The sequence below is a fragment of the Leuresthes tenuis genome, unplaced genomic scaffold (assembly GCF_036924035.1).
Source record: "Leuresthes tenuis unplaced genomic scaffold, fLeuTen1.0.hap1 SCAF_3, whole genome shotgun sequence".
NCBI classification, from domain to species: domain Eukaryota; kingdom Metazoa; phylum Chordata; class Actinopteri; order Atheriniformes; family Atherinopsidae; genus Leuresthes; species Leuresthes tenuis.
In genome coordinates this window covers 3,271,455-3,293,852 of record NW_027325357.1, presented here as the reverse complement: position 1 = coordinate 3,293,852, position 22,398 = coordinate 3,271,455, and the positions used below count along the sequence as shown (strand labels likewise).

General features: G+C 44.6%; 1 protein-coding gene across 6 annotated transcripts in view; it reads right to left on the bottom strand.

Moving 5' to 3' along the window:
• The window catches only part of chd6 (chromodomain helicase DNA binding protein 6), a 112,334-nt gene that overhangs the window by 24,503 nt on the left and 65,433 nt on the right, over positions 1-22,398 (bottom strand). For all 6 annotated transcript variants that reach the window (XM_072381437.1, XM_072381438.1, XM_072381436.1 and 3 more), the window contains exons 13-30: positions 21,131-21,374; positions 17,836-18,012; positions 17,603-17,746; positions 17,426-17,524; positions 17,088-17,244; positions 13,641-13,851; positions 13,278-13,473; positions 10,775-10,939; positions 10,498-10,677; positions 10,302-10,412; positions 8,422-8,624; positions 6,788-6,868; positions 6,594-6,712; positions 6,349-6,508; positions 5,184-5,273; positions 4,912-5,015; positions 4,522-4,651; positions 534-612 (exon numbers count right to left, since the gene is read on the bottom strand). In XM_072381437.1, coding sequence (XP_072237538.1) covers positions 534-612; positions 4,522-4,651; positions 4,912-5,015; positions 5,184-5,273; positions 6,349-6,508; positions 6,594-6,712; positions 6,788-6,868; positions 8,422-8,624; positions 10,302-10,412; positions 10,498-10,677; positions 10,775-10,939; positions 13,278-13,473; positions 13,641-13,851; positions 17,088-17,244; positions 17,426-17,524; positions 17,603-17,746; positions 17,836-18,012; positions 21,131-21,374 — 2,650 coding nt within the window. The remainder of the gene's footprint in view (positions 1-533; positions 613-4,521; positions 4,652-4,911; positions 5,016-5,183; positions 5,274-6,348; positions 6,509-6,593; positions 6,713-6,787; positions 6,869-8,421; positions 8,625-10,301; positions 10,413-10,497; positions 10,678-10,774; positions 10,940-13,277; positions 13,474-13,640; positions 13,852-17,087; positions 17,245-17,425; positions 17,525-17,602; positions 17,747-17,835; positions 18,013-21,130; positions 21,375-22,398) is intronic.

The window sequence follows — 22,398 nt, the reverse complement described above, 5'->3', positions numbered from 1 at the left end:
TTGAGTTATCTAAATATGTTCTGAAGGACGCCGACTTTCACCAAACTGTTCTCAGTGAGTAGATGAACGTACTTCATGCCAGAAATAAGGTCTCGGTTTAAAAATACCGGAGTTCCCCTTTAAAACACACGTAAGGTATCATCTTGTATGTGGATATTTCCATTTCCTGGAAATATGATCAGTCCAATTGATCCCTGGGGGTCATGGGTTAGGGTCAGGCTGTCACACAGATGTTTCTTCATCAAAGATGTCAAACTGATGAAGATGTTTCTGTAAATTTCAGCACAGTTGCATGTGTTTGAGCTCGCTCAGAACCGTAAATAAGCAAGAAATAAGATTTTCTCAACAATATCATCAAGTATTACGAGCTCCAGTATCAGATCTGTCCCATTAACTCAAATATTATTCCTTTTACAGTTCAAAGAAGGCGAGTACTTTTCTATAAAACAAGTAATCAGCTGAATGTCAGATCGCCTGAGAGGGAGAATAAAAGATGAAGAAAACATTAATATCAGGCTTCAGTGTTTTCTCACCTTGCTGCTCTCGTCTCGATCCTCTCCTCCTTCAGCTTTGCTTTCAGGGTCGTCCTTTGCCTCCTCAGTTTTGCTCGCGCTGACAATGAAGAAACAACACCGAAGAAGAGAAAAGCGTCAGTAACAGAGCCCATCATTTGGACAACATGTAGGAAGTGAGTCAAACAGAGTTTCCTGCCTAAAGAAAACACTACAGAGAACAAAGTGTGCTGGTAAAACAAGATGTCAGCTCATCACCTGTCCAACTGTGGCCAGATGCAAAGGAAACAGATTAAATATGAGACAAGAGAGTTCAGGATCAAACTGTTCAGATGAGTTAAACGCTGCACTAAAAGTCAGTTTGCAAACCATCAAAATGCAGCCAAACGTGACAACTGCAGTCATGTGGCTGACAGCAACAATATGAACAAGAGGAAGAAAATCTAACAAAGCCAACGTGTTATTCTGCCCTTAAAAGCAAATGCAACAGCACAAAGTGATACAATTAAACTACACTGAGATTAACTACGGTGAGATTAACTACACTAAGATTAACTAAAGAGATTAACTACACCGAGATTAACTACAGTGAGATTAATTATACTAAGATTTACTACACTGAGATTAACTACAGAGATTAACTACAAAAAGAACAAAACCAGCGTGTTATTCTGCCCTTAAAAGCAAATGCAACAGCACAAAGTCATACAATTTAACTACAGTGAGATTAACTACAGAGAATAACTACACAGAGATTAACTACTCAGAGATTAACTACAGAGAGATTAACTACAAAAAGAACAGAGGCCAATATGTTATTCTGCCCTTAAAAGCAAATGCAACAGCACAAAGTGATACAATTTACCTACACAAAGATTAACTACACTGAGATTAATTACAGAGATTAACTAAACCGAGATTACAAAGATTAACTACACAGAGATTAACTACTCAGACATTAACTACAGAGATTAACTACACAGAGATTAACTACAGAGATTAACTACACAGAGATTAACTACAGAGATTAACTACACCAAGATTAATTACAAAGATTAACTACACAGAGTTTAACTACACCAAGATTAACTACAGAGATTAATTACAGAGATTAACTACAGAGATTAACTACACAGAGATTAACTACAGAGATTAACTACACAGAGATTAACTACAGTGAGATTAACTACACAGAGTTTAACTACACCAAGATTAACTACAGAGATTAATTACAGAGATTAACTACAGAGATTAACTACACAGAGATTAACTACAGAGATTAACTACACAGAGATTAACTACAGTGAGATTAACTACAGACATTAACTACACAGAGACTGGCAGCAGTAATGAAAACCACGAGCCGGCGTTCTGCATCTGTGGAGCCGGCCTTCAACATGACGACACATCAGCTCTCTGCATATGTTCGTTGTTTTCCGTCCCGTTTCAAACCTGTGAGGGAACCCTGCAGAGTCAACTTTCTGAGACTCAGAGATGTTCCTGCTGCGCTCAGCTGGGAACAGCTTCAGGTCGAACAGGTAACCAAGTGAACGACAGCTTCAGTTACCCTCAGCAGGAGGATCAAAGCCTCCTGTTCAGCTCGTCTTCATACAGCTGCAGCAACCAGACGGTAAATCCACACGCTACGTTTTCTCTGCTGTTGGAATAGATTCTTAATGCCAGACCTTCTTGTGCAGTGAAAACTGAGGACTGAGGAACACTTTCATGCTAAAGAATCACACATCCGTCAGAAGTATGCTGTCCTGCACGATCATATGCTTACAGTTATGTTCTAATCTGCTACTTTCTATTAAAACTCTGTTATAATGACAATAATGGGTGATAATAAACTAATAGAACCATTTGCATTTGTTTGTTTTTAGTTATTTCACAGCTGGGGCTCCGTATGTAAGGCAGCCGTGTGGGCAGCGAGGTGGCAGCACCAACAAAGGCAAACATGGCATCAGAGAAGGCAGGATGTGTTGTTTCACACCAGCATCGACTCCTGCTGTGAGCACTACTACTGACGGCAGGAAGAAAGGATGACTGGAAGCAGGAGGAGGAGGAGGAGCTGCTAAGATCAGCTCAAAAAGCTCCCGAAATAAACAAAGATTGAAATACTTTTATCAGAACACATCAAACACTGGGCTTGACTGTTAAAGACATCATCAGACCTGCCGGTGTCCCTTATAAAAACCTCCTCGTGTTGGTAGGGACACAGGCAGGAGATGTGCTCAGTGCAATATTACGATTACAGATATTAATCTTACCCTCATGCAAGGCAAGGCTATTTCATTTGTACGGGGCATTTCATACACAAGGGCTTTACAGAGCAGGAAGATAAATAACAGAATAAAAGGATGAAAACGTGCAAAGACAAAGACAATAAGACCTTCTGAAACAGCCGGAACCAGAAGTAGTGCAAGATGGAATTAATAAAATGCTTTGGTAAGAAAAAATAAAGTAAAAAGGAGATAATAAACACTCAAGAGTATCTGTAACTCTAACCATTGGCACCCATCATCGCATTTCAGAGGCCTGACAAAACAAGAAGGTTTTGAGCTTTGATTTAAATATAGAAACATTTGGGGTTTCAGGGAGTTTGTTCCAGAAATTAGCAGCACAGTGTCTGAATGATGCTGAACCACATCAGCTATGTTGTTCCCCCATAGCTGCTGCAGAGACTCTGCATCAGAAGATACCCAAACTGAATGTCTGAAATACTTAAGGTACAGTTAGAGCCTAAACCACTCACTATTATTATTGGAGTGTCAGATGATATTAAGAAATTAAACACATCCCAGCAATGTTTCCTCTCCTGTAGTCTCAAGAAATTACTTCTCATGCATTGGAAAAAGAAAGAAGCACCACCACAAAGATGTGGCTTTAGTGATCTTACTAACACTCTGCATTTAGAGAGAATTAAATATACTCCCATGGATCATTGGTCACCTCTCATGCATTATCTCACACCTCGTAGTGGCGATTTATTCATTTATTTATTTATTTTTGCCCTGTATTAAGACAAATTAATGGGGGGGGGGATTGTTTGTTGTTTTTTGTTGCTGTTTTCTTTTTAATTTATGTATCTGTTTTTCTTCCCTTTACATGTTTGGCTATTATTTCACTTTCCATTGTTATGTAAAAAAACCCAAAAAGAGAGCGCTGTATCCTAGCTGCGCACATTTCTATTTGGTGAACTGTATACTTATATGTTTGCTGTAAATGTGTAACTCTACACCAGGGGTCGGGAACCTTTTTGACTAAGAGAGCCATGAAAGCAAAAGATTTGGAAATTTATTTCAATGAGAGCCATATAATATATTTTAAAAGTGAATCGGTAGCTCTTGGCTCGCTTTCTTTCTGCTGTCTCCTGCCGGGTATTTTGATGCAAAGGTAGCATGGCGCGTGTCGAAGTGCCGCTTTACATTCGACCGTTTCATCGATGTAATTTTGTCTTTGCAAATTAGACACAGCGCAGAATTTGCTCTCTCCACAAAGGCGAATTCTTCAGTCCATTCGGCCTGAAATGTACGATACTCTTTTTTTCTTTTCGCCATCTTCTTCGTCGAAGGGTTAGCTTTGAGCTAATGACCGGGCAGACTGTTTCAAAAGGGGCCGTTTACCTGTTTTACGCTGCCAACGTAGTCCAGTATCATCCAATTAAAATAATGGACAGTTGCTCCTGCAGCCCTGAACAGGACATGAAAAATCGATGGATGGATTAAAACAAGTGAGAATATTTAGTTTTATCTGCGAGCCAGAGGCAGTCATCAAAAGAGCCACACCTGGCTCGCGAGCCATAGGTTCCTGACCCCTGCTCTATAACAACGTGCTCTAATAAAAAATATTTGAAGAAGATGCCCAAACTTAAATGACTTGAATTGGTTGATCAGGGCATCCCTAAATAATCTGTGATGATTCCACGGGAGAGAAATCCTCCTGTTTTAGCATGAGAACACATCAGAACACCTCAGAGTGAGGACAGAGATGATTGGATGAAGCTGACCTGTCAGCCATGTCCGGGGCGCCCTCCCCTCCTCCCTGTTCAGCGGACAGAGCTGTGACATCTGGCATCCCGACTCTTTCCAGGAAACACAAGTCAGGATCTGCCCGCATGGCGTTGTAGCGCTCATATCCTGCCCAGGGACAAAGAGGGAGAAGCACACCATCAAACACAAAAAGCACAGCGTGTGTTCCTCTGCTGGCCGGCTGCCTTCCAATAAATCAGAGTTTGGTCTCCAGCTGTGCTCGAACACAGCTTCTGGACAACAGAAATACTAATCTGGTAGCTAAAACAAATCCTCAGTGATCCTCTTCGTGACACAGTGTGAATGCAAAGTGATGGGATTAAAATATAAGTGCATGACACCAGCTGTAAAGAGACACCAGTCCTCACCGTGTTTGTGGACTCCGATGAGGAGGGACTTGTCAGCTTCTGTATCCCACCATGTCACTGGGATCTCAATGTAGTCGATGTCAGGCAGCGACACCTCCAGTTTACTGTAAACATGCACAGAGACACAGCAGGGCACTGAAAACCCAGCCAGGCCAGAATAAACTCTGTTCCCAGCCTCAACAAAGAAAGGAATCTTTAAGTTGGTCAAGATTTTGGTGGCAGAACAGTCGAATCGATCGGCCATCAAACATGTCGTGTTGCCTGCTTCATACCTGGCAGCCACCCCCTCCAGAGCTTGACTGGCAGCCTCACCCAACACCTCCACCTTCAGATAGTACAACATCCGCACCCTCAGCAGCACCCTGAGAGGTGAAAATGAACCACAGGAAAAGCTTTAATACACTCTCACTGTCCCAGAAACAAATGATCAGTGCGTTCGGAGCTGAAACTGAAGCGAAACGGACATCAGCGCCGCTGAAAATCACCCGGTCAGTGTCAGATGTTAGCTTAAACAAACCATCTTTCCCACTAAAGAGTGAATCCTAGCAACAGAAGACTGAGAGTCCTTCTGTTGACAGGCTTTCTGTGGATTATCCTCAAAAAATGCAGCCATAAATATGCCAAAAACATACTTTTTATCTCATTTATTAACTGTTTGATAACCAAACAGCTGTGGGAGTCGTCTCCAGCACATCTAAAACCTTCACAGTAACTTCTGGACTCTGTGGTGTCCAGTCCACCAGTGAAAATCATGTCTCGTGCTCCCTGAACTTTCACAATTTGAGCCTGATGAATTCTGGCGTCGCCATCTTGGAATATTTCTGTGCCATAAGCGTGTTGTATTTGCTTTTAGCCCTTTTATCTTTTAAAGACGATGGTTCACGACTATCCCCAAAGGTTTTAATGATGATCTGGACCGTTTTGTAACACAATTTTAGTAGTTTTGGAAGTTGTTTTGCCTGCTTGATGCAGACCAACACTTCGGCCTTTTCCATAATCACAGGATGAAAGAATGAGAAGCTAAACTGAAGGACTTTTCTGTTGTCTTCATGTTATCAAATACTTTTTACTTAAAAAAGGCTAGATTATTTCATCAATTATGCATGAAAAACAAGGCCAGTGATAAAAGATAATATGGGAAGAAAGAACTTTAAACAGCTGATTTCTGATTGATTCTGCCACTAAAGCAGGGATCTTAAACTCCGGTCCTGGAGGGCCGCTGTCCTGCAGGTTTTCCCTGCTTCAACACACCTGATTCAGATTAAATGGACCTCTTCAAAAGATTGTTAAGTTCTGCAGCAGCCTGCTAATGAGGCATTGATCTGAATCAGGTGTGCTGGAGCAGGGAAACATCTAAAACCTGCAGGACAGCGGCCCTCCAGGACCGGAGTTTGACATCCCTGCACTAAAGAGTCAGTCCGAGACTCCCAGACTGACTTGTTGCAGTGCTGTTTGAGGTGTTTCTTGTAGCTCTCGTCCTGCAGAACCACCTCGGGGTTACAGTGGACCAGCCAGTCAGCGTTCTTCAGCTCGGGAACGCTCAGCTGATTCTTCATCTTCTTCCCCTTCCTGCCCCGAGGAACCGGAGCGGACAAACCTGCAAACAGGAGCCAAGGTCAGCCGGTTAAATGCTGAGCCTGAACCTGGAGGACAGAGTTGTAACAGAGCAGTGGAAACCTAACCGGAGTGATTGAGCAGCGCCTGGTCCTGGCCTTCCTTGGTGGGCGCGATCAGATCCCAGATGAAGCTCTTGATCTTGTCGTCGCCTTTGTAGTGTCTGAGGCAGTAAACCAGCAGAGCCCTGCACAACCACACAAGGTTACGCTTTAACCGCTGCAAACACCTGTGGAAACTGCAGATTGGGCAGTTTTCTTACCTGCAGATCACCTCCATGTCTCTTTCTGCTAAGTGCCACTTGAACCGGCCGTGGTTCAGGATGTCCTTCCATCGACCCCAACTGGAGAGACGGATTTCACAAAGAGTTGATGAGGAAATGCACATCGAGAACGATGAAAGACACCGGGGGCTCACGCCTAAAGGCTCACAACCCGCCGCTTCTACTTCTTCTTCTTCTTCTTCTTTTTTTTTCCCTTGTCCTGTTCAGCATTATGGCAGCAGAACTGTAGTCTGAATACCTTTGATGCCAAACAGATTTGCTTTGCCAAGGGAAGTTTTATAAATGTAAAGCTCCCCTTGATGCCCATTTATTTATTTTTGTTTACAACATGTAATAGAGCTGAACCGGACCGGGGGACAAGGAAAGAAGAAGAGGAAACAGAACAAAAATAGAAACAAAAGCCAGACAACCAGCTGCTAAACCTGTAAAAAACAAAACAGACAACAATCCATGGTCTCTGTTGCGTACTTCTTCTGCCGCCTGAAGCGGCCAAAGGGGCGGGGCTTATATGTATAGCAACTAGCAGATATATATAATAATCCTTCCATACATCGGTTCCCTCTTTCACCATGGATCGTACTCTGGGCAGCCTTCTTTGTGTTTGCGCTCTGCCGTTTTTCGCCTTTTTTCCGCCTTTTCACCACCTTTGGAATCCAGATCGGCCCTAATTGGCTGGCGTCACTGCTCATTTGCATAAAGTTGAGCCTTTCTCAACTAGCAGATATATATAATATATCCCTCTTTCACCATGGATCGTACTCTTGGCAGCCTTCTTTGTGTTTCTTTGTGTTTGCGCTCTGCCGTTTTCTGCTGTTTTCCGCTTTTTTCACCTTTTTTTCGCCTTTTTTCCGCCTTTTTACCGCCTTTTTACCGCCTTCGGAATCCAGATCGGCCCTAATTGGCTGTCGTCGCGTAGCGTCACTGCTCATTTGCATAAAGTTGAGCCTTTCTCAACTCATGAAGCTCACAACACGCCGCTCATCGACGCCAGCTTACATTGAAAATGAACGGCAGCTGGCCGCTCACGACGCTCTTGGTGTGAGCCCCCGGTAAAACCTGCTAACATCTGACTTTTAAGTGAAACAGGAAGTCTGTAGGACACAACAGCTGAGAGGACGCTCGGATTTTCACCGAGGCTGCTGCCGATGGCGCTTCTCGGCTCACTTTTTCTGCACAGAAACACCGAGGCTCTCAAACCGACAGCAGCAACTCGAGGAAGAGACCAGATTGGCAGCTGACTTTCGATCCAGAGGCAGTTAATGGCTGTAACTGCAGTTCTGTGCACGTTGCAGCCCTCAGTGCACGGAAACCTGCCAATGCTGTCAGTGGGAAAGGATTTAATGAGCCTGTTGTAACGAGTGAACCAGAGTTGTGAAAATCTGCTTAAACACATGATTTTGCTGTAAAAATTGTGGGTCTAAATGCCTTTTTGACCAGGTGGTGAACTTTAGATCCCAGCCAAAACAGAGCAACATCACTGTGACACTTCTCATGACTCCTGATCTCTTCCAACACCTGTTTGAACCTTTTAATTTTCTGTAGAGGCCCGTAGTTTATCTTCACAGATCCCGGTGTGTCTCTGAGTCTAATTTCTGAAAGGTTCCAGGTCTTACCCGAAGATGAGAAGATTCTTTTCAACTCGGAAACACTCGGCACGAAGGTACCGCCGGCTGCGGTCGCCGAGGCGACGGGTCCGGCAAGGCCGCTCCTCCGAGTCGCTGTCCAGCTCCGAGAACTCCATCAGCTCGTCGTCCTCGAAGGAGTTGTAGTGACGGGTCTGTTTTCTGACGCGGGGCGTGTCGATCACCAGAGACTCCTGGAGAGAAAGAAACGTGAACCTTTCAGACACAGAAAACAAAGCCGAAACACAGAGGCAGTGGGTGAAAAACTATGTGAACCCTCACTGCTCCCACAGGGGGGAAAGTAGCAGCCAGGAGCTGCTGATCAATGCTCTGATTAACTCATCATCAGTCAGTGTGAGAAGCTCTATAAAAGCAGAAGTTCTGTCAGTTTTCAGGTGTGTTTTAACACGATGCCGAGGAGGAAAGACACCAGCAATGATCTGTTGCTGCCCATCAGTCTGGGAAGGGTTATAAGGCCATTTCCAAACTATCTGGAGTCCATCATTCTACAGAGAGAAAGATTATTCACAAGTGGAAAACATTCAGGACAGCTGTCAATCTTCCCAGGAGTGGACGTCCCAGCAAGTTCACCCCAAGGTGAAAAAGCCCAGAGCTACATCTCAGACTCTACAGGCCTCAGTTAGCATGTTAAAGGTTAAAGGTCACCCCAAGGTGAAGAAGCCCAGAGCTACATCTCAGACTCTACAGGCCTCAGTTAGCATGTTAAAGGTTAAAGGTCATGACAGCACAGTTAGAAAAAGACTGAACAAGGATGGCTTGTTTGGAAGGGCTGCAGGAGAAAGCCTCTTCTCTCTAAAAAGAACATGGCAGCACAGCTTAGGTTTGCAAAGCTGCATCTGAACAAAGCTCAAGACTTCTGGAACAATGTCCTTTGGACAGACCAGAGCAAAGTGGAGATGTTTGGTCCTAATGCACAGCAGCACGTTTGGAGGAAACCAAACACAGCATATCAGCACAAACACCTCATACCAGCTGTCAAGCACGGTGGTGGAGGGCTGATGATCTGGGCTGGTTCTGCAGCCACAGGACCTGGGCACCTTGCAGTCATTGAGTCCACCATGAACTCCTCTGGATACCAAAGTATTCTAGAGTCAGATGTGAGGCCATCTGTCCCACAGCTAAAGCTGGGCTGAAACTGGCTCATCAACAGGACAAAGATCCCAAACACAGCAGCAGATCTACAGCAGAATGTGTGAAAAAGAAAAGAATCAAGGTGTTGCAATGGTCCAGTCAGAGTCCAGACCTCAGCCTGACTGAAATGCTGTGGTGGGACCTTAAGAGAGCTGTGCAGAAACCAAAGCTGCAGACCTCAATGAGCTGAAGCAACGCTGGAGAGAAGAGGGCCAAGATTCCTCCAGAACCCTGAGAGAGACTGATAACGTCCCACAGGAAACCATCACTGCAGCTCACTGCTGCTGAAGCTGCTGGATCAGGGGTTCACTTAGTTTTTCACTCACTGCTGCTGAAGCTGCTGGATCAGGGGTTCACTTAGTTTTACACTCACTGCTGCTGAAGCTGCTGGATCAGGGGTTCACTTAGTTTTTCGATAAATAATGACAGCGTAAAATGTCATCCGAGGCTGTGTTTTTAAGGCTAATTTTAAAGAGATTGTTTTTATTATATCCTGATATGTAAAAACTTATAACTGAAAGAGGGGGTGTACTTTCTTTTAAACAACTGTGTGCTGCAGAAACAGGGGGGGTGTCAACTTTGACATCCATCTTTCTTTCCTCCTGCCGTCACACTTCTGTTCTCCTTCTGATATCTGAATCCTTATTTCAGAACTGAACCCACATCTTGAGTCTCTTTTCTCACGTTTATTGCCCATTTTCCACTATTTTAATCCGTACCTTTTCTGATCTGGAGTCTATCTCCACTTCGGCGATCTTGGCCCATTTCTGCCAGAAGTTCGGGTCATCCAGCGAAATGTCCGTTCTGTTGCCAGAGGAGACGAAACTGGCCTGAGGAGAGAAAGCAAAGGGTGTCAGGCCTCTGAATCGACCTCGTTTTGACTGGCAGAAACTTGGGATTTCTCTGGAGTTCCACCTTGGCGAACGTGGATCCTTTCCCCTCGGACTGGATGGTGATGGTCTGAGTTCTTCTCTGAAGAATCTGATCGATGTCTTCCTCGCAGAACTTGGAGCCCTCGTCTTCCTCATCCATCAGTGCGCCGTACGCTCCTTTTTTCAACAGATCTTCCACCTCCAGCTTTGAAAGCTGCTGCACCTGCCGCAGGCACACATGCACGCAGGTTAGAATCCATGCTCACCTTAGAAATCCTGTACGTCTGATCTGTGGCAACTGATCTTTCAAAGTCTTTCACCCCGTTCAGGCTTCCTTTGCGGTTGATGTCTTGAAGGACGGCTTTGTCCAACCCCAGCTTCAGACTGGCCTTGTCAAACATTTCCCTCTCGTACGAGTTCCTGGTGATCAGCCTGTAGACTTTCACCGCTTTGCTCTGGCCAATCCGATGGCAGCGTGCCTGAGCCTGGATCAGTGAGGCAGGAAGGAGACATAAAAAACTGAGTGCAGGTGGATTTACAGACGCTTTGGGAGGCAAACTGCACACAAACCGAAGAGAGCTCAAATAAAAGTCGGAGCGAATCCAAAATGCTTGAATCAGCGTTTTTAACTGGAGCCAAAATTTAGAAACACATTAACAAAATGGCCTTAATGCTGAATGTGAAGCACACACAATACTTTTATTGAGATGTTACCAACAGTCTGAGACAAATCCAGTAAAAACATGTAGGATGATCACATCCACTTTTAACTGGAAACAGTATGTTGGGTTTTAACTGCAGTGAATTCTAAATAATGTGGTTTATCAGCTCTATACTGGCTTTGGTTGTATAGGAGTGATATTTTAAATCCCTCCACTCATAGTCCAATCACGATGGTTTGTGTCACAGTGACACGAGGCTCTGTTCTCTGAGCGATTCGTTGTCGACAAAAATCGATAATAGAAATAGTCGACTATTGTCGAAGGACGTGTTTTTCCAACGGAGTGAGGCGTCGCCTTTATTTACAATCTCTGCCGAGAGTCGCACATGCGCAACAGCGTCTCGCGGTGACGTACACAGAAATGGCGGCGTCCAACACATTGGCGACGGTACCAAAACTTGTAAAGTTTGGGAGCATTTTAGCCTGGATACGGAGAATAAAAAGATAACTTGAAAGGTTTATAAAGCAGAGCTTAAGTATGACGGCAGCGCCGCGGTGATGCACGAACATTTAAAGAGAAAGCAGTCGGGCAGTTGAACGAAACAGTAAGATTCAAGTAACATTCAAGCCAATAGTTTTGCTTTTGATGCACATTTTATCAGCGTTTTTTCGCTTTAACGTTATATCTGACAAATGTTTTTAAATCAAATGCATGCAATCCGAAGAAGAGAGCCGCCATGAACCCCTTTCTGCAGAAGAAGCAGATGTGCGCCCCGCAATCTGCCATCACTGAGTCGGTATAATAACTGGTTTTAGATCGGACATTTTTATTTACTTTTTGTATGAATCAGCAGAAAAGTTGAATAAAAGATGCATTTTTCATTGAAGAACCCATCTTTCTTGTGTTTATTGTCATTTTCCACATAAATAAAGCAACTTAATGCTAAATTTAAGGAAAAATGAATAATTATCCGATTAGTCGACGAATCGTTTCAATATTCGGTGACGAGTCGACTATTGAAATAGTCGTTAGTTGCAGCCCAAGTTCTCTGGCACAACAGTGAGATAAATGTGTCTTCTCAGTTTGAACCTGAGAAACAGGTGGAGCCCGCATTTAGCCATCAGCTGCTAATCAGAGGCTCAGGAGACGGTTCTGCTGTGTTTGAGCTTCGTTTTCACGGCTAAGACTGAGCGCTCTGCACACTCAGCTAACTTTGTGTGTGCAACAACAAGCCCTGCCAGTGTTGAAGCATCACACAACAAGAAACATCTGGAAGCTCTTTCCTGTTGGACCAAAACAGCTGCAGTGACACCAGGTCATCTCGCTTTGCTTCTCTTACTGCCTTTCTGATGGAAACCACGGCCAAAAGCAGCATCTTGGGGTAGTTTTTTTAATCCCTTCAACGCTGGATGATGAAAGTTTTAAGATAATTTAATTAGTTAAACAGTAACTGTCAAACCTGGCCTCTAACCCTAACCCATGATGTCATCCACTCAGAACACATGGCAGGCTCTGCCGCTACAAAACATGACAAACTTTCACGATTTTCCATTCGATGCAAATATTTGATGCACTTTTAAAAAGGCATTTTAGTAGGAAAGATATTAAGTTGTTTGTGGCTGATTCGTCCGGGTTTCCTCGGTGATGTGAAGGAAATTCTTCTCAAACTGTAAAGAACCCCAGTTAAATATCAGGTTTGAATTCATTTAAATCAGAGGAAAAACAACAACCCACTGAGGTTGTTTTTCTCCGATAATAAGCTGCAGGCGTCTCTCTTCAACCATGTTAAAAAAAAAAGAAAGATATTTATGTTTCAGGGTTTGACAGAAAGCTAAAACAAACTGCTCAAGATTAAACTGAGTCTGAAGTTAAATAATCGTGACCAAACAGAAACAGAGCAGGACAAACCCAGCTGAATATACTCAACATCTACCAGACACAAGCCGATAAATGAACCCCGCACTGACAGAACAGCCAATCAGGTCGCAGAGATGGTGCGTTGACCTCTGACAGGACGAGGAAACCACATCAGACCTGGTTTGAAGGTTCATAAGGAATCAGAAAAGCTCTGATCTGAATGCTGCAGCATCTGTTTCACCATGAGCTTTAATCTGGTGATGAGCGCTGCGGGAGAAGACACGTTTGGCCCGTTTCTGCCCACCTGCAAGTCGTTCTGGGGGTTCCAGTCGGAGTCAAAGATGATGCAGGTGTCAGCGGCTGTCAGGTTGATTCCCAGCCCTCCGGCTCTGGTGCACAGCAGGAACACAAAGCGGTCCGAGTCCGGCTTGCAGAAGCGGTCGATGGCCGCCTGCCGCAGGTTCCCTCGCACACGACCATCGATGCGTTCATACGTGTAGCTGCAGGAAGACAGGTAAAAAAGACGTGTTGAACAAAGGCTTCTTCTTCTTCTTCTTGCTCTTTTTTGTCAAATGTTGCATCAGATGATTAGTTCCACTCTCCCATTTCCCTTTTTTCCACCTTCCCTTCTACAGTTCTCTTAATATCTGCATTCCCCTGTCCTCACCGTCTCTGAATGAGGTAATCTTCCAGGATATCCAGACACCGGACCATCTGGGAGAAGACCAGGACTTTGTGACCCCCGGCCAGCAGTTTGGGCAGCAGCTTGTCGATTAACACCAGTTTCCCAGCTGCCTGGATCATGGCCTGCAGCTGAAAGTCTGGCGCGTCCGGGCTGTGGCTCTTCTTGAAGCTTTCCAAAATCTTTTCCTCGGCTCCTGAAAAAAAGAGAAAAGTGTGGGAAAGGTGAGGAAAGACAGATTTATGAACTCAGTTTGTGTTCTGCACAGACAGAGAGAAGCATTGAAATGACTCAGAGTGAAGAGGCCTCACTTCAGAGGTCGTTTCGTTTCATATCGGAACACTTAGAAACAAAAGGTTTACGAGCAAAAGAATAAAAAATGCATTTTCTGTGTCTTCACTGATTAATTTAATCATATTTAGATGATAGAACCAAATGTAGGATCTGAAGCAGCAACACTCAGTGAAAGCTGGTCCAGAGTCGAGTTCCTTCAGCTTCCTTTAATGACTCTTTTTAAAGCTTTACAGAAGAAATAAGACAGCGTTGAGGGGAAAATGATCCAAATAATAGATAAAATGCTGATATTCTGCCTCTAAAAATGCTACCATCCCTCCTCTGGAAGTAAATGCCTGATATGGAGAAAAGTTTGGAAAGATTTAAATATGTAAATTGTAAAATTATTTGACGAAACTACAAAGAAATGATTTTCTGCATCTTCACAACTTCTTTGGATTCAGAAAACAGAACCAAATGTAGGATCTGAAGCAGCAACACTCAGTGAAAGCTGGTCCAGAGTCGTGTTTCCCATCCTTCAGCTTCCTTTAATGACTCTTTTTAATGCTTTTTGGGAACCGAGGACACTGATTGTTGCAGTTTTTCAGAGGAATCTGAGTCCATTCCTGCTGAATCCCAGATTCCAGCTGCTCAGCAGTCCCTGGTTGCTGTTGTCTGGTTCTCCTCTTCATGATGCTCCAACATCTGCAGCAGGAGACAGATGTGGACTGCAGGCAGGCAGCCGAGCTCACACACTCTGAGTGTCTGAAGCTGCTGGAAGTCCTGCAGAATGAGGTCTGGCATCGTCCTGCTGAAATAACCACAGAAGTCACCTTGATGGCAGCATCTGTCTCTCCAGAACTCCAACATCCAGCTGTGCATCAGTGGTACCTTCACCCAGATGAAGCCCTCCATGCCATGGACTCTGCTGCAGCCCCAGACCATCACAGACGCTGGCTTTAAACCTTCCTCTGAGAACAGCTGGATGCTCTTTCTCAGCAGTTTTTCCCAGAAGCAGCTGAAACGTGGACTCATCTGCCCACAGAACACGTGTCCACTGTCTTTCTGTCCCTCTGAGATGAGCTGGAGTCCAGAGAACTGGGCCGTGGTTCTGCTCAGAGCTGATATATGGCTTCCTCCTGGTGTGATGCAGCTTCAGCTCACATTTCTGGATGCAGCCGTGGACTGTGTTGAGTGGAAATGCTTTTCCCAGCTCCTCCTGAGCCCATGTGGCTGTATGGATCATGGTGGCCTGACGGTTTCTCCTGCAGTGCTGCCTGAGGGCTCCGAGCTCATCCAACAGGGCTTTCTGTCCTTGGCCTTTCCACACCGAGATTTCCCCAGACTCCCTGAATCTGTTCCCAATATTCTGCTCTGTAGATGCTGAAAGACCAAAGTTCTTTACAGTCTGACTCTGAGGAATATTTCCTGAACTTATTGATGATTCTCTGATGGAGTTTGGCACAAAGCGGTGAGCCACGACCCATCCTTGTTGGAGAGGCTGAACCTTTGGTGGAAGCTGCTTTTATACCCAATCCTGACACCCTCACCTGTCAGCAGGTAACCTGCTGGTTGGAGAAGCTCCAGAAGCTGTTGCTGTAGATTCTACAAACTTTCTGTCTTTCTTTGACTCTACAGCAGCTTTTAGAGTGTTTTGCTGCATTAAACTAGATTTCTTTTGATTTTCCAAATACATAAAAATTGGTCAGTGAAGCAGCTTAAACCTGCTCAGAAAAGACAAAACAGGAGGATAAAATGTTTTTCTCTCATTTGATATGTGTCAGTGTGAGATTGTAAAGAACATTTTGAAAGGCTGAAAACTAGATTTCTGAGTGAAATTAGATAAAACTGGAGCTAACTGAGGCTTCACCAATAAGGTTCGAGCTTATGTTAGAAGAAAGAATTCTTTCTCTCTGCATCTTTTCCTCTGATCTCTCCAGCATCTGATGTTTATTCTTGTCTTCCTTCTCTTCTTCTTCACTTCCTGTTGTCTTCCTTCTCTTCTTCTTCACTTCCTGTGACACTTTTCTTGCTGCTGTGTCTGACTCTGGGGCTCGTTTTTGATGGTTTTTTACTGTTTTAACTGTGTTTCTGAGGGTTTTTATCTCGTTGTTGGCGTTTAAAGCAAATTAAAGCTTGAAACCAAAGTAATAAAACACACATCTGAGCAGCGGGGATGAGTTTCACAGCAACTTTCCACACTGAGATTTCCCCAGACTCCCTGAATCTGTTCCCAATATCCTGCTCTGTAGATGCTGAAAGACCAAAGTTCTTTCCAGTCTGACTCTGAGGAATATTTCCTGAACTTATTGATGATTCTCTGATGGAGTTTGGCCCAAAGCGGTGAGCCACGACCCATCCTTGTTGGAGAGGCTGAACCTTTGGTGGAAGCTGCTTTTATACCCAACCCTGACACCCTCACCTGTCAGCAGGTAACCTGCTGGTTATATTTCTCTCATTAAAGTTTAAATATTATCTAAATACAACTGAAAGTCATTTTGTGTTCAAATGAATTAACAAATTACAGACAAACTTAAGTTTTTATTTCATTTTAGAAAACATCCCATCTTTCCTTGAAGGGAGATTTTTACAACATAAGAAAAAATATATATATATTTGAAACTATAAAACATGTAAATTTATTCTAATGAGATAACATTCTGAGTCCCTGGTTGTTGTTGTGGGTTCTTAAAGTAAATTAGACATAAAATAGCACAGAGCCAGATGCTTATAAGTCGTATTTGTCCCTCATGTCTGTTACCTTGTGCTATAGATCTCTCAAATGTTATAGTGAGTAATTAGGTTGGGAATAAAGATGTTTTTTTGGTGGAAGCTGCTTTTATACCCGACCCTGACACCCTCACCTGTCAGCAGGTAACCTGCTGGTTGCCGTTACTGTTGCTGCATCAACTTTTAAAACGTTTCTACATTTTTCTAACTGTGATTAAGCTGCTCAGTGAAGACTGTTAAATAAAGATTGAATTATGGAAACATTTCAATGAGGTTTGTGCTCATCGTCCCGTTTAACCTCCATCTTTTGCACACAGACGGGTTCAGAAACACCAGCTTTCACTCATCTAGTTGCACTTGGTGCTTCAGAACCTGCAGCATCCCATGGGCCGGTTCTACTGCCCAGCAGCCAGGGCTGTTCAAACTCACCTGTGATGAGGTACGGATGGTTGCAGCACTTGCGGAGCTCCATCATGGTGTTAATGAGGTTGGGCATGTTGTGCTGGTTCGCTCCTTTGGACAGAAAGGAGAAGTTCTTCTCTAGGATGGCTCGGTAATATTTCTTCTGGATGTTTGTCAGCTCCACCTGAAGAAAGACGAACAAGACAAGGAAAAAAGTCTCTTTACCACAACTTCACCCTGCAGGCAGAGCCTTGAACTCCTTGTGCAGGTAATAAAACTTTCATTTAGTTCGGTTTCATTTTGGCTTCATCTGGAATCTAACTGAGCGAGTTTCTGGAGCACAACGGAGAATCTGATGGAGTTACCTCGATGATGGTCTCTGCTTTCGGTGCCAGATTTTTTTCCACATCATCTTTTAGTCTTCTCAGCATCATGGGCTTCAAAATGGCCTGAAGCTTCTTCACCTGTTGGAGAGGACAGAGGCGTGAGCACCTCTTCTTGTACTGAAGCTGTACTCAAAAACAGTTCCTATCCAAAGATACCTGTTCGTCCGTCTTAAGGTCGCCGAACTCTTCCAGGAAGGCGCTCTCTGAGGGAAACTGCTGCGGCTCCAGGAAGTTCAACAAGCTGAACAGCTCCTCCACAGAGTTCTGCAGCGGCGTCCCTGTCAGCAGAACCTTGTGTTCCTGTTAGGATGTGGACAGAAAGGTTTACATTTCTTCAAAATGACCCCAAACTTCAAGGAGAGCTGCACTGACCACACAACCAGACCGACCAGGTTCATGAGCTTGAGTCCCTCCAGCAGCTTGCAGTTCCTGTTCTTCAGCCGGTGGGCTTCATCGATCACCACGCAGCGCCACTGCAGCTTCCTCAGCTCGGGACAGTCGGCCATGATCATCTCAAAGGTGGTGATCAACCCGTGAAACTTAAGCACACCTGGGACAGTGTTACCCTGCAGGTCGGGAAAGATAAGAATAATGAGTTTTTCATATCAGAGACCTGAAAATATCACATCCCGGCTTCAGCTACGACTCCACTGGGGGCCCTTCGCTGTGCATCATGCAATTCTTCCTGCCTTTGTTTCCCACCTGCTTCTTTTTACTCTTCAATCTGTCAGGAGTGTGTTTAAGTTGCATGTTTATTTATATTTTGTATTTTTGTTACAATTTGCATGTATTGTTTTGTTAACAAGTAAGTGGATCCACCTGATTGGCTGACTGTGGCGCCAGCCAATCAGGTGCTGGGACTGGCGCCTGGATTGTTTTAAGGAGGCCAAGTAGCCAGAACAAGAGGAGGAAAAAGATACGCGACAGGAGCGGTTGTGTTTTTATTTTAACAGAAGGATCCCTGCTGCTTTTAAGGACATTGTTTTTAATAAATGTAGTTTTTAATTGTGCATCTAAGCTGTGGCTCGTCTGTACCGCTCACACTCGTAGTGATAAAGAAAGAACCGGGTGGAGAGGGTGGTTAGTAGGTGGGGACGACCCTGTGTCACCCTGTGACAAATCAAATTAAAATCTTATCTTAATTAATCACAAAAAGATTGCGTTTTTAACCAATAAGAAACGCGTTGCCACTGATCATTTACGCCAATCTGCAATAAACGGAGCTATTCAGGAGGTTGGCGGTGACAGATAAACGCACAGATAAACAACTAATGTGTGATGTGGATCCACCTGATTGGCTGACTGTGATTGACTAGATTGTTTTAAGGAGGCCAAGTAGCCAGAACAAGAGAGGGCAAAAGATACGCGACAGGAGCGGTTGGTTGGCGCGGACAAGCGAGAGGCGGCGGCAGCAGCGGTGGCGGCGGCAGGAGGAACTCGTGGGCTGGCCAGAGACGCCGGAGCAGTGCATTGGAAGCTGTTGAGTCCCTGATGTCCAAAGCACTGCTAGCTGTAGGGTCAGGCCCACTCTGGAGGAGAGCGAGTGACCCTCCTGTCCGCATCGTTGTCTGCCGCCCATGTTATTGGTTTTTTAGGTCCACGTCCATAGCTGGGACCACCGGGGACCAGCGGAGCCGACCAACCAGGAGCCGGGATTGGCCCGGACAGTGGGCGTGGCGCACAGACTAATTGTGTTTTTATTTTAACAGAAGGATCCCTGCTGCTTTTAAGGACATTGTTTTTAATAAATTTAGTTTTTAATTGTGCAGCTAAGCTGTGGCTCGTCGGTACCGCTCACACTCGTAGTGATAAAGAAAGAACCGGGTGGAGAGGGTGGTTAGTAGGTGGGGACGACCACCCCCCCTCCTTCACCCCGTGACAAATCAAATTAAAATCTTATCTTAATTAATCACAAAAAGCTTGCGTTTTTACCCAATAACAAACGCGTTGTCACTGATAATTTACGCCAATCTGCAATAAACGGAGCTATTCAGGAGGTCGGCGGTGACAGATAAACAACTAATGTGTGAGTCACGCTGAGGAAGGCCCTCAGGACACAGACATTCAGCAACATCACAGGTTGTTTTTCCCGCCAGAGCGGATCTGAAACCGTCTTCATCTGCACCGACGCTCTCGGCTCACACCAAAAACCCTTTTCACACATTAAACGCTCTCCATTAGAAGCAGCTGAAGGCGTGAGTGTCACGTCTTAAAAGGTCCTCTGGAGCTTCAGCAGGAACCCAGGAACACACGAGACCGACCTGCAGCAGATACTCAGCAGTGTTTGGATCAGCTGTCACAGACCAAGCTTTCCTCTTTGGTTGATGGTTTCACCTTTTTTCTGCTTTTTTCACAGCATCTGAGCCAAATGAACTGTTTAAAACCGTTTAAAAGTGTCTCCTGCTCTTATCTGCTGCCGTTCTGCCTTCAAAACACTAGAAGCACCGATTTCTGTGTGCTGGTTTGAGACTGAGCACACCATGGTGTTTTTCTAGAGATGACAACAACTACTGTTCCAGTGGTGCAGGTAAACCATCACAGGCGTGACACGACCTGTTCGACAGGCTCGAAAGTACAGAAAAGTTTCACCTGCTTCCACCCGTCACTGCTCCTGTGATGCGTTGCTAATAAACTGTCGTTCTGACACGATGTGTTGTGGTAAAACTGTAAAATCCCATCATACCCAATGGCAAACATCACACATGCACCGTGTCTCTTCCCAGTCAAAGTGAGAAGAATAACACAAAATCTTATTGCTTGAACAGACTGAGGCAAGTCAGAGGGTTTAAAGGGAAACTCCGGTATTTTTAAACCTTATTTCTGGCATGAAATACGTTCATCTACTCACTGAGAACAGTTTGGTGAAAGTCGGCGTCCTTCGGAAGATATTTAGATAACTGGAGATCCATATAACGGAGTGAACGGGGCTTAGAGGATGCAGCCTCTAAATAAGGCATTATCTGTCTTTATTTCACCAATACTTTAAGAAGAATGAATGAATGAACGTGTGCTATAGCTCTGTTAGCTCATAGCTGCTGTGTTGTTGTTATTGGCGGCTATCGGGGGGCTTATAGAGGGCTGCAGCACAGCTCATTCACTCCGGTAAGAACGTCCATCTTACTCAAAGTTGTCGTCCACGTCTTCAAAATCTGATAAATATTCTGCCATGTTGCACAAAACTATCAGCAGCAAACTCTGTGTGAAGTTAGCCGACTGTCACAGAGCACGGAGTGAATAAACTGTGCTGCAGGGGGGCGTGTGGATGAAGTGGTCCCAGTAGAGTGCCTGTGTAGAAATCCCTCCGTTAGCTCTCCTATAGCTGCAAGTAGCCACATAACAGCAGCTATGAGCTAACAGAGCTATAGCACACGTTCATTCATTCATTCTTCTTAAAGTATTGGTGAAATAAAGACAGATAATGCCTTATTTAGAGGCTGCATCCTCTAAGCCCCGTTCACTCCGTTATATGGATCTCCAGTTATCTAAATATCTTCTGAAGGACGCCGACTTTCACCAAACTGTTCTCAGTGAGCAGATGAACGTATTTCATGCCAGAAATAAGGTTTAAAAATACCGGAGTTCCCCTTTAAGTTACGCCCAATAACAGCTTTATACAACTATCTGTTCGTAGCTTTAATCCACTCGTGTCATCTGGACATAAGCAGATCTCAGCAGTGACACTACCTGCGCGTCTCTGTGAAACATCTCATACTGCAGGATCATCTGCCGGCTGATCTGCGAGCCGTGGTACACGATGACGTTCATGTGCGTCCACGTGCGAAACTCCCTCTCCCAGTTGGTGATGGTGGACAGGGGGGCGATGATGAGGAAGGGCCCACGAATCCCCATGCTGAAGATCTCGTACAGAAAGGTGATGGACTGGATGGTCTTTCCCAAGCCCATTTCATCCGCCAGGATGCAGTTTTTTCTAAGAGTAAAAACAAGGACGGAACATGGTAACATTTCTGCAAACTGCTCATTTGATGCGTCACTGTTTGTGGAAATGTCCCGAGTTTCAAGAAAGACGAATATTTCTCATTAAAATGCTACTTTATGGCATCCTGCAGCTGAAGGATGCAACACCGCTGTCTTAAAAGCAAACCTCTACGTGAGCCCTGCACATGCACAGCCATACGCATGAAAATGTCATGATAAAGACGCCAAAAATGTAAAGCAAACAGCGCAGTGCAGGGCTGGGAACCAAAGTCGTGAACTGCGGTATCTCAGACCCAATGTGCATTACAGAAATCACATGTATTTAACATTTATTAACTTTTTGAATATGTTCTTTTTTACACAGATCCACAATTTTTCACAATTCGTTACAAGTTTAGAGGGAGTTAAGTATCAAGGAAGTAACTCAGATGACCCAGCTTTCCACCAGTACCTAAACGCACCATGGAAGGACGAATCTGTGAGGCTTCTGGAGGCGTGAAAAGAGTCTCAAAACCCATCGTGCTGATCTATAGTTAACTGTAGCTTTGTGTGTTCAGGAGGCTTTTTGAATTCGTAACTATCGTTTTATCGCACAGATGTATTCAGTCGATTTTCTCTCCATAGGATCCTGCTCAGTGTCTCTTATCGTCACCTGAATTTGAGGATTTTTTCCGCTGTTTATGTTCATGCATTTGGAAGACGCTTTTATCCAAATCAAATAACAGGTGAGGACATAACATTACAGCTAACTTCAAAGCTAACAATGAGCTACGTAGAAGGAAACCAGCAGTCAGACTGCAGGCATAGAGGGAAGTACAGGCTAAGAGATGCTCTCTGGAGAGCTGGGTCTTTCTTGAAGATAGACAGGGACGCCCCTGTTCTGGTAGCGCTCGGTAGGTCATTCCACCATCGTGGGACGACACATGAAAAGAGTTTGGATTGTCTTAGGCGTGGTGTAGGAGCTGCTAGACGATCGGAGGGACGAGTTGTTACAAATGAAGATATAACAGCTTTAT